The sequence below is a fragment of the Rhynchophorus ferrugineus genome, unplaced genomic scaffold, assembly GCF_030347505.1.
Source record: "Rhynchophorus ferrugineus isolate W39M unplaced genomic scaffold, kcgeb_rfMv2 rfM10, whole genome shotgun sequence".
Lineage (NCBI taxonomy): Eukaryota > Metazoa > Arthropoda > Insecta > Coleoptera > Curculionidae > Rhynchophorus > Rhynchophorus ferrugineus.
In genome coordinates, this window is record NW_027472589.1 from 12,804,668 (window position 1) to 12,820,470 (window position 15,803).

General features: G+C 30.4%; 4 protein-coding genes across 6 annotated transcripts in view; 2 read left to right on the top strand and 2 right to left on the bottom strand.

Annotated features, from left to right (window-relative positions):
* The window catches only part of LOC143204069 (very long chain fatty acid elongase 7), an 82,436-nt gene extending 69,526 nt beyond the window's left edge, over positions 1–12,910 (bottom strand). The window contains exon 1 of the mRNA XM_076416515.1: positions 12,844–12,910. The gene's annotated coding sequence lies outside the window, so the exon portion shown is untranslated. The remainder of the gene's footprint in view (positions 1–12,843) is intronic.
* Positions 171–2,472, top strand: LOC143204082 (prosaposin). Its single transcript, XM_076416536.1, has 3 exons — positions 171–331; positions 2,190–2,293; positions 2,354–2,472. Exons 1-3 carry the CDS (start codon positions 283–285, stop codon positions 2,396–2,398), a joined length of 198 nt encoding a protein of 65 aa, XP_076272651.1. The 5' UTR covers positions 171–282; the 3' UTR covers positions 2,399–2,472.
* On the top strand, positions 12,042–12,813 carry LOC143204085 (prosaposin). Its single transcript, XM_076416538.1, has 3 exons — positions 12,042–12,200; positions 12,496–12,599; positions 12,705–12,813. Exons 1-3 carry the CDS (start codon positions 12,158–12,160, stop codon positions 12,747–12,749), a joined length of 192 nt encoding a protein of 63 aa, XP_076272653.1. The 5' UTR covers positions 12,042–12,157; the 3' UTR covers positions 12,750–12,813.
* A 1,012-nt stretch (positions 12,911–13,922) lies between the features above and the next one.
* On the bottom strand, positions 13,923–15,431 carry LOC143204070 (solute carrier family 66 member 3). 3 transcript variants are annotated; one of them, XM_076416518.1, is made up of 5 exons: positions 15,354–15,431; positions 14,789–14,912; positions 14,503–14,725; positions 14,329–14,449; positions 13,923–14,278 (listed from the first exon to the last, which is right to left on the bottom strand). In XM_076416518.1, the coding sequence occupies exons 2-5, from the start codon at positions 14,800–14,802 to the stop codon at positions 14,130–14,132; spliced, it is 507 nt and encodes a 168-aa protein (XP_076272633.1). In that variant the 5' UTR covers positions 14,803–14,912; positions 15,354–15,431; the 3' UTR covers positions 13,923–14,129. The 3 variants fall into 3 exon arrangements, with proteins under 3 accessions (XP_076272633.1, XP_076272634.1, XP_076272632.1); XM_076416519.1 differs by lacking the exon at positions 15,354–15,431 and adding an exon at positions 15,213–15,235; XM_076416517.1 differs by lacking the exon at positions 15,354–15,431 and having other exon boundaries at positions 14,789–15,089.
* Between the last annotated feature and the right edge of the window lie 372 nt (positions 15,432–15,803).

The following is a 15,803-nucleotide window of genomic DNA, read 5'->3' on the forward strand; positions in this document are numbered from 1 at the left end:
ATGATTTAAAATATGCAACACTTAAAATCTAATTTCCTTTAATGTCGTATGTGATTCCCATAGAGCGGATTACCGTCATAGTATAATAATTAGAATTTAATCGTTTATGTTTATTTCCACACGATATTATAAACATTTTATTTGTTTACTTGTTTTGAAATAATGTTGAGGTGGCAAGGTTGTCAGTGGCTTAGGCGTATAAATTAATAGACGATCAGAAACGACTAGATACACCTACATTACAAGCTCGCCTGAGAACACACCGTAAGTTTTTTTATAGAAATGAAGATGAACATGTTGAGCATATTATTAGTCTGCCTAACACTGGTTGGTAAGTGGAACAAATATTTTTCTCATTCGTTTTCAAGTATTCCAACAGTAATTTCCTAATATTCATATTTTAAAGTTAATTAATAATTAATAATTAATAATTCATCTAAAAAATCAATTTTATCCTCATAACTAAATGCATAAAATATAATAATAAATATTTTGTTAACAACCTTTATATAACAACCTTTTATAACTAAAGAATGTTTTAGTATAATAACATGTCAATTGAAAAGTCCTTGCCCTACCATAGTAAAACACGTTTTTTGGCAATTCCCTTCAAGGGTGATACACTGATTATACAGACCCTCCAACCCTTCAAATTATTCCATGCTCATCCCAAAAAACAGACGCCTTGCGGCTTACAGGCGAACCTTTCCAGCCAACTGTTGCGTTTTCCCACGCTTTGGAGCGGGTTCATCGTGTGCAGTCCACTCGGATGACTGTCGATTGCTCTTCGGAGAGAAATGATGGAGCCGTGTTTCATCGATTGTCACATATCGACGCAAAAACTCGGGTTTATACACCTGATCATCTTCAAACTCAGCTCCGAATCATCAACTCATCGTTTGCACAAAGCTTTCTCATACCCAAATATTCGTGAATGATATGATGTACACGTTCAATTGATATCTTTAGAGTGTCTACTATTTCATTCAATTTCAATTTACGGTCATTCAAAATCATTATGTGGATTTTTTTTATGTTTTCGTCGGTAACAACCTCTTTTAGGCGTTCACTGCGTTCACCGTCTTCGGTGCACATTTCACCACGTCTAAACTTAGCATACCAATACTTGATGGTTGATTTTCCTGGGGCAGTGTCCGGAAACTTAGCATCAAGCCAAAACTTGCTTCAACTGTAATTTTTCCCTTCAAAAAGCAATATTTTATCAACACGCCAAATTCCCTTTCATCCATTTTTCTACAATAACGAAAAGTTGCTTAACTCAAAAATCTATAATTCACAAACTAATGATCCGACAGCTGTCAAATTTATACACTCATTTTTTGAGGGTTAGGGCTAACTAAAAAACATATGAATATAATTCTAGTAGCGCCATCTATGTGTCAGGTCGGGGACTTTTCAATTCACCTGTTAATATCTTATCCATATACAAATTCGATATAAAATAGTTTTAAAATAGTCAATTTTGTTGAGGTGTTTCCAACAGATAGTAGTAACAATAATTTTAATGTCCCAAATATACAGTAAATAAACCAGTAGTACTCTCATCTTCATTTATTGTAAGTCCAAAAGGATGACCATTTACGGGAGGTCTGTATTTAACACAATATATTCGGTTTGTCACATGCTAAAAATGAAAGATGACAATTTATAGCTTCAGTTAGCAAAAAAAATGGGAGCACTATACAAGTTTTCATTGTTAAACAACATTAAAATTTCTAAAATAAAAAGTCTAAAGATGTGTACCAAAAGTTTATAACGATTGATAAATTCAAGAGGGATGCTCAACACTTTTCAGGCTATTATTAAAATCTTTCTAGACAGATCTTTGGTAAATTTTAGGTTCTCGCTTCATTTTTTCATTTTTATTTTTTCGCTTTCGTTGGATTTAGTTACACTATGTTACTTATAAATGGTGACTTTGATGTCAATAACAAATAACGGCCTGGAGAACTTAAAAAATTAAAACTTATGACGTACATTGGCTGTTTTAATGAGTGGGCTATAGCTTTTAGATGGACACCTAAAACTATTATAATTCTTATATCTGGCCTAATTAATTTCTTATTGAAACTACAGCTTTAGAATCCTCTAGTGACATTTAAGTACAATACTTTTGGGACTTTTGCGGCCACAACTCATGTTACGATCGTATTGTTAAAATGTTTCAGTTGCGACTTTTGCTGCTACAGTCCCAACAATCCCAGGGAGTGAAAAATGCAGTTGGGGTCCCAGTTATTGGTGCGAAAGCAAGGAAAACGCTCTCTTATGTCAGGTGAGTTAAACAACACAAAATATATATGAAAAACAAACCTCCGACAATATTATTTTTCAGACCGTTCATCACTGTGAAGCCCACGTATGGAATAAGGAAAATTAGTTCGTTATTTGAATGCGGAAATGTACCAGTTTGTTATATTATTGCTAAATACATCGTTATTTGCTTAAATCATATATATTGTTATCATTCAAACCCAACCCAGTTCAAGAAATTGTGGATACATGATTTGTACAAATATTACTTGCTTTTTTTTGGTTGGATGTCGTCATTTCGCGACTATACAATAGTACGGTGTTGGTATAAGTGTGTATATAAAATAATAAATAAAATAAAATTAATAACACAAACAGGGAGGGGCGTATATACAATTTAAAAATGGATACAAATACAAGACTACAAACACAACCACAAGAAAATAGAGGCTCTATCCTGGCAGCATAGATCAGCACCCATACCGAAGTGGTAATGGTTAATTGGTCAGTGACACTTAGCATAGGCTAGATTCTATGGAGAAAATCGATTTCTCATAGAAATCCGAGGAGTCACTCTGTATTTTCTCCTGTTAAGCCATTTCTAAAATTTTGCAGCCCATACATAGCTTTAATCTGTAAACCGTGGACAGTCGTTCAGTATGTGGTAGACTGAAATAAGGGCGTGGTGACAAAATTTAGAGTTAGTAAGCTGGCTCGAAGTCATCAACTGACCATGCGAGAAACGACAGTGATCCAATCTCCTTCGATTCAGAGCTAGGGTATGGTGAGGAAGAGAAGGAACGCGAATAAGGAAGAAAATATCAGCTTTAACCTCAAAGTGTCTATTGTGGTTGGCCTTCTAGGCCCAATGACATTGTACCTAATTCTGGGTAAAACAAGAAACGAATGGGACATGGTCATTAGGGATACAAATATTTGTGATAGGGAGGGGAGAAGAGGCTGTCGATTTAGCCGCACTAGCTGCGCGCTCATTTCTTGGTATGCCAACATGAGAAGGGATCCACAGTAAACTTGTCCTGTAGCCATTCAGATAGAGGCTGCGAATGATTGACAATGAGTCGCTGATCAGGGGACGGTTGAACTTCTGCTCCAGGAGATTTCAGGACATTCCAGAGCATTTTGGGAATCGGTAAGGATTAGCCATTTTTGAAGGATTGTGTTATGATATAGGATGAAAGTTTGAATAACGCGAAGAATTCAGCGATCAATATTGAGAGCTTTGTTCTGTTGTTTGTTGAGAGCTTGCGGCCACGGTAAGAGTGGAGAAGTTCACAGAACTTGGACCGATTGGGTAGTGGACAGGAAGGGGCTACAACAAACCAATTCCAGCCCTGGAAAGAAGATCAGCAATTTTATGAGAGGTACGAGGTGGAATAGTTAGGGATAACATGGTCCAGGCCAGGTGCATGACTGCAAGTGGAGGTCAGCTTTAAGGAAGACGGCAGAGCAAGCGATCTCAGAGCGAACTTCTGTGAAAAAAAAATCCCAACGGCAAGAAAGCGGTGAGGTGGATGTAAGACTGCACAAGTTAATTGCAGGCGAGGATCGGAAGGCACCCAGGAAAATAGGATATATTACTCCTCAGTCGTCTCCGGTATTGGCGCATGCGCACTATCCTGTATAGAATAAACCACAGAAAAGAATAAACCATATTGTCTTCCTTTTCTAATAGCGGTCCTCTATCTAAATATATCTCTATCCTAAATCTAGAATATTTAGATTTTGTGTTACATTAATAATTCTATAGTAATAATAATTGAATTGTTGTGTTATTCTTGGTGGTTTAACATACATCACTACATAGTATAAAACAAAGTCGCCTTTTCTGTCCCTATATCCCTATGTGCGCTTAAATCTTTAAAACTACGCAACGGATTTTGATGCGGTTTTTTTCAATAGATAGAGTGATTCCAGAGGAAGGTTTATATGTATAATACATGCATAATATACTAAGGCAACATTGCTAATTTTAGAGGTTTCTAACGTGATGTCATAAATTAACCTATTTTTTTAGGCTTATTTAGCAATTAGCAAAAACGCTGCCTAACCCTACGAGTTAGATCAAATTAATGTACTACAGTATTGTACACCATAAAAAGGTCTACAAAAAAGTCCGCGATGGTATATGTTTATCTTTTAGGGATAACCCACATTAACCATTTTTATTGTTTACTTTTTACGTGAGAAAATAGCTTATTTACGAAGCTATTTTAAGCAATACGGCATTAATCCTTATCGAATTAAGTACCTTAAATACAGTGTGCAATTAATATAGATCAATATGGTTCCTTACAGCATGTAAATTAAACAAATATTTTCGGAGATATTACAAATTTAAAATTTGCGTTTAAAAATGTGTAATGTAATAAAAATTGTATGAATTTAGATATTCCAAAGATAGCAGGAAATCTTCATAGTAAGTATAGGGGAAGAGGAATTGTTTTACTCCAAATTTAATGCGTGCAGGCCAAGGGCAGTAATGAATGAACCAAAAATACTGGATCGATTTTAATCATGTTTTCATTGAGTGACATAGGCATATATATTTTATGCCCGTGCAAAGTCGGAGCGGGCCGCTATGTTTTTATATACAACGTTCATATTTTTTCTGTAGTGTATTTAATTTAGTATCAGAATTGCACCCGTGCGAAGCCGGGGCGGGTCGCTAGTTGGTATTAAAATATGGAAGAACGAGGGTAAGTGCAGAATCTAAGGTTATATTTTTAAAAGTTATAAAATCCAAACAGCATCAATTTTATTTATAGTAGGAATGTTAGTTGCCAAATGTTATAACACATTATTTTCAACGACACTGAATAAGTATCAACATACGCCAAAATTTAATTATAACAAGAACAGAGAAGAAAATGATTATTGTTGTGTCATTAATGAGATTTGTCCATCAAGATTAGTAGCAAAAATTGTAGTAACTGGTAATAATTATTTAATAATGACATTTATTTTAAACATAATATATTTTAGTAATGATTTAAATTTTATTTTATAGGTAAGCTCTGGCTATAATTTGTTGGAAGTGAAAGTCGAGGGATGTGAAATTCCGAGAAGAAGAAATTAGAGAGCATTTTGCTAAGATGTAAGTGTACAGTTATACTATGAAATAATTAAATTTGCTAACAAAAGTAGACCTGGATCAAATAAACAAAATATAAAACCACCAACGACACTCTAATGATCTAATGACAAGGAATATACAATGCATTATTATAAAAGAGTATAAGTAAATATATTATGGTTTTGTGAAAATAATGATGTATTGACTGAGATTTCTTTCAGCTTAAAAGTACGATAATCCAATCATTTTAGGCTGATAAATGTACAATAAGTTAATCGAAAGATCGAGATAGTCAATTCAATAATGGGGTTTGCGGATTAAGAATAGAAGCGATCATAATTGATCATATTTGGAGATTTTTAGGAGAATTTCACTGCTTTCATACATAGTGGTGGCTATTTCATTTGGTTTTAACTATTTTGGCTGGGTTTGATCTAAACGATTTTAGCCTTTTTATGGTAATGTTTATTTATATAGTTCTTGAAGATCTTGTCAACTGAACAATTTTGAACAAATATGTAAATAAATTTAAATATGGCGTTTTTATAAAAATGGCAAGGCATATAGAAATTATTTTTATTATTTCATATTATTCAATAATTTTTTAAATAAAATGTGTTATTTTAAAAAATATTATCTGTTTATTTCCCTCCTATTAAATCAATTATTATTTCGTTTTATTCAATAATTTTTTAAATAAAATGTGTTAGATGATGCTAATCATAGAACGCCCAAAATTACATTTTTGACATTCATTACTTTTGTTATTTGATCTTAGAAACTTATGATGATGCTTTTACGCCAAATGGTGTTTTTGATGTCAATGATAAAAACGACCTGGAAAACCCAAGCAATTCAAGGAAAATCACTTACAAGACTCATTGGACGACCTCCCGGCTTTGTTTTAACTTTCGAGAAATCCTTAGACAGCTTATTAGTTGATTAATAAACACCTATATACAATGGGTAAGATCAAAAATGTGGTATAATGGATACTAAGCCAATTGAGTGAAAATGTAATTTCACACCACTTCAACATCAGAGTTTCATTGCTTGACAGGCAAAAAAGAGGAATTTTCTATGTCCAAGAAGTCACGGGTTAGTCCGGCAGAGCGATCCACATACAGACCGAAGCAGTCATTCATGGTCATAAAGTCTTGCTGTAGTGGAATCAGCATAGTGTAATGGATTACGAGCAGCTAAAATCGAAATGAATCAACCAAGAAGTCAATTAGACAAACTGAACGAACTTTAGTTGCAAAAAAGGACCAGCAATAACAAATAACAGGTCAACTGAAAAGTCCCCGGCCTAACACATAGATGGCGCTACTAAAATTAAATATGTTTTTTAGTTAGCTTTCACCCCGAAAAGATGCGTGTATATAATTGACAGCTGTCAAGAAGTTTAGACGTGGTGGAATGAGCACCGAAGACGGTGAACGCAGTGGACGCCCAAAAGAGGTTGTTACCGAGGAAAACATTTAATAACATAAACATTTTAAAACATAAAATCCACAAAATGATTTTGAATGGTCGTAAATTGAACTTGAATAAAACAGCAGACACTCTAAAGATATCAACTGAACGTGTACATCATATCATTCACGATTATTTGGGTATGAGAAAGCTCTGTGCAAACTGGGTGCCGCGCGAGCTCACTTTTGACCAAAAACAACGACGAGTTGATGATTCGGCGCAGTGTTTGAAGATGATCAAGAACAATGGATGAAACATGGCTCCATCATTTCACTCCGAAGTCCAATCGACAATCATTCGAGTGGACTGCACACTATGAACCAGCTCCAAAGCGTGGGAAAACGCAACAGTCGGCTGGCGTCTGTATTTTGGGATGCGCATGGAATAATTTTCATTGACTACCTTGAAAGAGGAAGAACCATCAACAGCGACTATTACATAGCGTTATTGGACCGTTTCGCGGACGAAGGACGAAATCGCCGAAAAACGGCCGAATTTGAAGAAAAAGAAAATGCTGCTTCGCCAAGACAATGAACCGTGTCACAAGTCAGTGAAAACGATGGCAAAAATCTATGAATTGGGCTTCGAATTGCTTCCTCAACCGCCGTATTCTCCAGATCTGCTCCCGGCGACTATTTCCTGTTCGCAGAACTCAAAAGAATGCTCGCCGGGAAGAAATTTTCGTCGAATAAAGAAATGATCGCCGAAACTGAGGCCTATTTTGAAGCAATGGACAAATCGTACTACAAAAATGGTAAAGAAAAGTTGGAGGGTCGCTATAATCAATGTATCACCCTTGAAGGGAATTATATTGAATAAAAAAAACTAATTTTGCCAAAAAAAAGTGTTTTACTATGGTAGGCCGGGGACTTTTCAATTGACCTGTTAACAAACACAATGTCAAGTTCTGGCATAACAAAGCTCAGCCACGCGTTGTAAAAGTCGCGAACGATATGCTGAAACTCGAATGGAAGTTATGTCGCGCTCAGGGTACTGAGTTGTACGCTACGTACTAAATGCTTAAGGAACGACACGAAAATATAGTTTATAACAAAAAGATAATCATAAGAAATCACTCTAAATCGAAATCGATACTTTTTAGTAAACAGTGAATGCAAACTAAAGTCATGGAAAAGAAATTGAAGCCAATATAATCAGGCCCCCAAAAGCATAGAAATGTATAAATCAAATACCCGTCCCATAGGTCCATGGGAAAGCAGTAAACGCTTATTACAAAGTACTTCCTCGCAGTCTTCTCAGGCATACAACAAACATTCCATCTAACCTGGAGATACCTAATTATTGAACAACTATACAATGCCGTACGTTTAAATGTCAATATCCGTCATTTTGCTGATGACATTACGCTCTTTTGTTCATCGTCTAGCTCTGCTGCCAGATTATGCAGACTTGATATTATCGTTCAATCATTGGTCTGCCTTTTCAAGTTTTAAAATATCGGCCTCATGATTATATATCCATCACTTATTTTAAAATTAGAAACTGTCAAAGACATCACACCCTCATCCTGGGTAATAATTTTTTATTAGCAAAACTATATTCTAAAATATTGGGCGTCAGGATGGGACTACCATCACTCTTGGAGTGAACAGCTTGAACATTTTGAATCAAAACAGCTAAGAATCTTAATATATTTATCTTATGTTATTAAGAAAACCAGCAATTGACCAATATTTTATATTAAGAATCTATAACTCAGTATAGGATGTTTCTTATATCTTTCAGCATCTGCCGAAAGCACGAAGAACCTAGACAATACAAAATGCTGCCTTGAGAAATGCCATTTCCTATCTATCCAATCCAAATATCTATATATCTAAATCTAGGCCTATAACAAACGTATAATGCCTCCCGTCTATTGAACCACTCCAATTTTAAAAAATGAGATTACCTTTCAAACAAAATGTAATAATCATTGCACAGAGTGTGCACCTATGACTGTGACTACAGTCACAGACACTTCTATAGTAGCCATGGACTTTACCCATTATTATAAGTTGGACACTAGCGTCTTATAATAAACAAAATTTAAGTTTTCAAACATTTCAGAAATTATTCCTTCAAATCCTATTAAAGTACACAAAATATGAGGTTATATATATATATATATATATATATATATATATATATATATATATATATATGAATGGTTCTAAGTCAACTATAGAAATAGGTGCTGCAATAATATCTCATAATAAATTCTACAGGCTGTACTCTATTTTCACTATTCTTACTACTAGATGTTCGCGATACATAAGGTTACAAAAATCTTTCCCCATTTGTAAATCGTAAAATAGCTAGCATAACGCAGATTATGTGGGACCTGCTGGAAGAGGAAAAGAAGCATTGGCCCATTAAGAATAACTTCTTTTCTACAGCTATTTCTTTTAAAAATTAAATAGGCTGCTGAATGCTCACTGCCAATTTACCCATTCGTTCCTAATCGGTCCAACTGAGAAGCCTCTTTTTATTTCTAATTATGAAGAACCAGTATTCCATATTTTAACAAAACGCCGAAAGTTATTAACTATCTGATTCATTGAGAGATAGAGATAGAGATCCAACGCACCCAAAACATATTTCTACAATTAATTACCAATGCTTATCGCTACGTAACCAACGCAGAGCTGTACAATGATCTCGAAATCAAATGGATATACGAAGGGATCTAAGATTTCGCCGTAAAACATGAAATAAGGTTGCTAAATCACAGCAACGTGGAAGCGATACAGCTACTGGACAACACGCAGGAAATCAGAGATTGAATTTATGAATCAAGATTGAAGCGAACCAAACCATATAAACTTGTTTAGTGTCTAAGTGTATTCTATCAAAAGCAAAAGCAAAAAATCAAAATACGAGTATTTTTTCAACTCATAATTAGTATGCTGCTTGAAAGATATTAAAAAGGATAAAATATTTTGTATAAATTGCCAATTACTGCGAAATAACAAAGAAAAATATCAAAATCTATTTCTACACCTTATACTTCAACCATCATCGCTATAATAACTATTTCTATAACACACTGATACGATAAACTGAACAACATTGTTGTTGTTTCTTTTACATTTTAAAAGGCATATAAAATTATACAAAACCACAGAGACGACACCATCGTCAATTTATAATACATTACATGTCCATTATAACAGACACCGAAAACAATCATTTACATAAAGATTATTATCTGTTTACTAACGTTAACGTTGAAGACCATTTAGTAATTTAAATAAAAATAACAAAGACGTTATTCAATTAAAATTAATTTGTGTGCTCATTTGTCTTATCAGAATTATGTTTAACATTGTAGGTCTACGAAAATATTAAAAAACCCTATAAGATAATAACGAAATGAAATTTTAAAAAATATATAGGTTTTATATCAAATTAAACTTTTAACAAGAATTAATATGCATAACGACAGTAAATATAGTTAGATTAAACTGATAAAATTATAGTTTTAGATAACATTATGCCTATTAACCTGGAAGCGACGAAGACCCTTTAAAATATCAATAATAATATCTAATAATATTTTTCAATTATTGTTCAATAATAATATACTGCTATTATTTACGGTAGAATATACGTATAATTAAAAAATAAACTTATAAAATATATAACGTATATAATAAATATATGTATGGAAAAAGCTCTGAAAAATATCAAAATAAACATCTGAACTCAATGAAATATATCCTAAAGTAATAAGATTTTTCAATTATTGTTCAGTAATAATATAATTATTTACGGTAGAATATACGTATGATTTTGATTTAAATTGAAACATCAACACTATCGTTATAATAGAACATTCCAATTAAGAATACCAACAAAAAAGATTTCCCAGAAAAATTATAAATAATATAAATAGATATATAACGACAACAAAAACAAATATTGTATATGTTAATTAACCTGAAAAGAATGTTAAAAGCGGTTAAAGCTGTGAAAAATATTAAAACAAACGTCTGAACTCAATAAAATACATCCTAAAATAATAAGATTTCATAATAATTGTTCAGTAATAATATAATTATTTACGGTAGAATATACGAATGATTTTGATTTAAATTGAAACATCAACACTATCGTTATATTAGAACATTCCAATTAAGAATACCAAGAAAAAAGATTTCCCAGAAAAATCATAAATAATATAAATAGATATATAAGGACAACAAAAACAAATATTGTATATGTTAATTGACCTGAAAAGAATGTTAAAAGCGGTTAAAGCTCTGAAAAATATTAAAATAAACATATGATCTCAATAAAATACATCCTAAAATAATAAGATTTTTCAATAACTGTTCAGTAATAATATAATTATTTACGGTAGAATATACGTATGATTTTGATTTAAATTGAAACGTTAACACTATCGTTATATTAGAACATTCCAATTAAGAATACCGACAAAAAAGATTTCCCAGAAAAATCATAAATAATATAAATTGATATATAACGACAACAAAAACAAATATAGTATATGTTAATTAACCTGAAAAGAATGTTAAAAGCGGTTAAAGCTCTGAAAAATATTAAAATAAACGTCTGAACTCTATAAAATACATCCTAAAATAATAAGATTTTTCAATAATTGTTCAGTAATAATATAATTATTTACGGTAGAATATACGTATGATTTTGATTTAAATTGAAACATCAACACTATCGTTATATTAGAACATTCCAATTAAGAATACTAACAAAAAAGATTTCCCAGAAAAATCATAAATAATATAAATAGATATATAACGACAACAAAAACAAATATTGTATATGTTAGTTAACCTGAAAAGAATGTTACAAGCGGTTAAAGCTCTGAAAAATATTAAAATAAACGTATGAACTCAATAAAATACATCCTAAAATAATAAGATTTTTCAATTATTGTTCAGTAATAATATAATTTTATTATTTACGGTAGAATATACACATAATTTTAAATTAAATTGAAACATCAACACCATTGTTATGCTAGAGCAACTGTAATAATTATCCTAATGAAGATTCCAAGCAAACAAAATTTCCAAGGAAAATGATATTGTCGTTTTCCCGTAATATGTGCTTATTTTTAAATACATGTTTATAACATTAAAAATTATGGAATCTTAATAGAGATTTATTAATTATATATTCATGGTATTAAATTTATTATGACCTATGAAATCATTGTCCTTGAAGAGATCTGGCAACGTGGTTTACTCTTAACGTATATATAAAAGCTGAAGAATTAAGAAAGAATTACAAGAAAACTACGCTGGTACCATAAACATTTATTTCAAGATGAAATTTACGGCTTTATTTGTGTTCATCTTCGCATTAATTGGTAAGTGTAATAATATGTAAAATAATGTAAAAATAATAATATTTTTACTAATTATGAAAATTATTTTTTACTTTAATTCTTTAATATTGACACAAGTTAATATATAGTAACACAAGTGTATTATAGTTAAAACAATAGTTAAAAATATACCACCATTTTTAAAAATGCCACTAAATAAAGGAGAATGCAGTAATTAACTTGAAACCCATTCCCTAAATATTAGATCGCAGGAATGCTTATTTCAATGTATACTTGGAATGATATTAAATCAGCTTAAAATATATATTTATTACAGCAATTGTCCTATGTACTGAAGCCCCACCTGTGCTTGGCGCTAAAAAATGCACATGGGGACCCGCTTATTGGTGCGATAGTAAAGAAAACGCAGAAGAATGCGGGGTAAGTTCTAAAACAATTTACCACTACTCGATATACAATTAAAATGTGAAAATTATTTTAATTTAAAAATGTTATACTGTTTCCTTACAATAATTATTTTTTCAGGCCGTAGAACACTGTCAATCCAAAGTATGGAATAAATCCACTTAAAAATTATTTTGTGCGTCGAAATGTTATATCTCAAATAAATATATAGGTAATTAAAGGTATAAAAGGTAATTTTATTTAAAACCGACTGACATACCTCAATATTAAATAGAAAAATTCACAAAGCGTATCACTCACAAATTTTAATACTAAATTAATTTATATTAATGTAGATAACCCACACTACACACTACGTTACAATTGCATTTAGGGCTCTATCGCCCTATCGAAGGGTCAAATCGAAATATATCGATATCGATTCAATATGTATATGTATGTATATATATGTATATATATCAATATAATATGTATCGATTCAATATTGATTACTGAATCCATTAAAATATTACATGAAATGTGAAACAGTATTGAAATAATGGAAAACAAAATAATAATAAAATTAAACATGAAATTTAAAAAATGTATGTTAAGTACATAATCGAATTGGGCTAGATCTAAAATTATATATATATATATATATATATATATATATATATATATATATATATATATATATATATATATATATTATTTATTATTAAGATTAATTAAAAACTTGATAAAAAACAATTTATCAATATGTATAGGCCATTATATTTCTAAGATAATGATTACTTTAAAGGAACAAAGTCATTACTAGAACCATGCTACCACACAGATAAGAAATGCTTCAATTTCCTTATATAGCGTGCTGTATATCTACCTATGTTAAAATACTTTTACGATTACATTTAAAAATTACCAATTCTTATTTTGAATATTCATTACTAATTTCACATACCTAATACCACCCAGTTGACATACTAGACATACTTTGAACATATCAAATATAAAAAATGAATAAACTTATCATATTTTCATCATTTATAGTAGATTAACTAAATTAAAAATTTACAATTTATGCTACATTTTAATTCGCTTTATGTTATGTAAATAATTACAAATAACAGAATTTTCTCAATTTATAATAAGTTCCAAATGTGCCAATTAAGAATATAAATTATTTTTGTAATATTTAAAAAAGCTGATAAGAATATTGAAACTTGATTACCAATAAAACAAAAATATTTGAGATAATCATATCTGCTAAGACAAATACTCCAAATAATAGCTTTTAAAATAATAGGAATATAAAGCAATCCATCTATTTATATATCAGTAATAATATCCAAATAATAACGACAACGACAACATAATTATATTATAAAACAAATAAAATACATAACAAAAAATATATAATTTTTTAGAAATTTACTTAATTTAACTTGGTAACAAAAACATCACAACATATCATATGAAAATATTACATTAAAACCTCCTAAATTACTTCTTCCCAAGAAATATGTATGTTTAAAAAAGCCGATAGTTTTTTCATTTAAAAAATTAATCGGATTTCTTTGACAGAGAGTCCTTTGGAGGATTTTTATAAGCTATTGCAGCAATCATCACAGATGAACTTAAAAATGTATTTAGGGAAAAATTAAGCAGCAGTGATAAATCTGCTGACTCCATGGTGATAGTAAATACCCTTGCTATTAAAAAAATATTAGTCTAAATTTTTAAAAAATCTATGTATACTTACTAAAATTAGTGAAAGCTGAAATAAGCCATGTTAGAATACTAATGGATTGGGCATTCTTTGTTCTTAATATTTCAGCAAGCTGAATGACTTTAGAACTTGCTCCAACAGGAGTACATAACGGCTAAAATAATATCCTCTTAGGATTAAATCATAAAATTATTACACAAAACAAACCACCAAGAAGGAAAGTAAGCCCAAAGGAACCACTCCTATAAGAAAACTAGCAGCAATAGAAAAATATACCATTGATGCAACTAGTGTGTATATATTTAGAAAATCCTTATACTTTAAAACGAGAAATATTAATATGAATTCCTGTATTAAAATAATAGGGTATTCCAAATAAGACAGAAGTGCATATCCATTCCTAAAGTTATATGATATCATTACAGTGTAACTAAAACAGTTAATTTAGAAAATATGTAATCTAAAAATTTATAAACCATATGAGAAAACTTACTTGGAGAGTTCCATCAATAAACCAATAAGGTTAATACCTTTAGCATTTTTAACTTTTAACAACTTTAATATTTGAGGAATTTTTAAAATAAAACATATTGTTATTGTGATGATACTTAGAAAATCTGAAAATAATTGTAAATAATTTGTTTTAAGGTTATTCAATGACATTTTTAAAAATCAATTGTTAGTTATGTAAAAACTGCAGTAATAATTTAAAAACGGCTCAAACACATTTTATGATTACTTAATACAAATATATTGTGCTATACTGTTTTAAGGTTATTAATAGGTAAGTGTGATTAGTCTAGTTCCTTTATTTTTAGACTGCCGTTTAGAATCATTTATTAGATAAAATTAAATGATAATATCAAATATCTTCAATAATTTCTAGTAGAATCATGTTAAATAATGATTATTTATACCCAAATCTAAATATTTCTAATAAAAAACTATTTTATCAATGCAACTCATTTTACACTCTCGTTATGCTAGTTGCATACATATCATATCATTTATTTTAAAAATATTAAATCAATAATAATTTTTATTATACCGATAATTACCTGATAAAATTAACAAAAGTATTAATTGCTTTATCTAAAAATTACTATTAAAAAAAATACCTGTCGATACAATAGAGCTACCATCTTTGTACTTACTTTTGAACTATACCTTTGGAGGTAGGGGTTTCAACGTTAGGAAAAATATCGATATTACCCTATATCGATATCTTAAAAAAGGACGGTATATCGATTTCGATATTTAAAAAAAAAATATTGACATATGAAAGAAAAAATATATATATCTTTTCCAATTAATTTAGTATTTTTAAAAAACCGTTAAAATGAAATATCAAAATACACTAAACCCTTAAAATTAAGTATCATGTTAAAATGTTTATTAAAAATAATTAAATGGTTTTTATAATGTTTAAGAAATATATCTAATTTTTTTGATAAAATATGGAAAAATAGCTTATGAAAATATCGACATATCGATATATAGGCCAAAAC

Bases quoted from the DNA above. Each gene is read 5' to 3' on its own strand.
- LOC143204070 (XM_076416517.1), bottom strand. From the start codon at position 14,958: ATGTCATTGAATAACCTTAAAACAAATTATTTACAATTATTTTCAGAT. The intron at 14,726-14,788 runs GTAAGTTTTCTC...TAACTGTTTTAG, and splicing joins TTATTGATGGAACTCTCCAA to TTACACTGTAATGATATCAT. The intron at 14,450-14,502 runs GTTTGTTTTGTG...ATATTATTTTAG, and splicing joins GCTTACTTTCCTTCTTGGTG to CCGTTATGTACTCCTGTTGG.
- LOC143204085 (XM_076416538.1), top strand. From the start codon at position 12,158: ATGAAATTTACGGCTTTATTTGTGTTCATCTTCGCATTAATTG. The intron at 12,201-12,495 runs GTAAGTGTAATA...TATTTATTACAG, and splicing joins GTTCATCTTCGCATTAATTG to CAATTGTCCTATGTACTGAA. The intron at 12,600-12,704 runs GTAAGTTCTAAA...TTATTTTTTCAG, and splicing joins AAAACGCAGAAGAATGCGGG to GCCGTAGAACACTGTCAATC.
- LOC143204082 (XM_076416536.1), top strand. From the start codon at position 283: ATGAAGATGAACATGTTGAGCATATTATTAGTCTGCCTAACACTGGTT. The intron at 332-2,189 runs GTAAGTGGAACA...AAAATGTTTCAG, and splicing joins AGTCTGCCTAACACTGGTTG to TTGCGACTTTTGCTGCTACA. The intron at 2,294-2,353 runs GTGAGTTAAACA...ATTATTTTTCAG, and splicing joins AAAACGCTCTCTTATGTCAG to ACCGTTCATCACTGTGAAGC.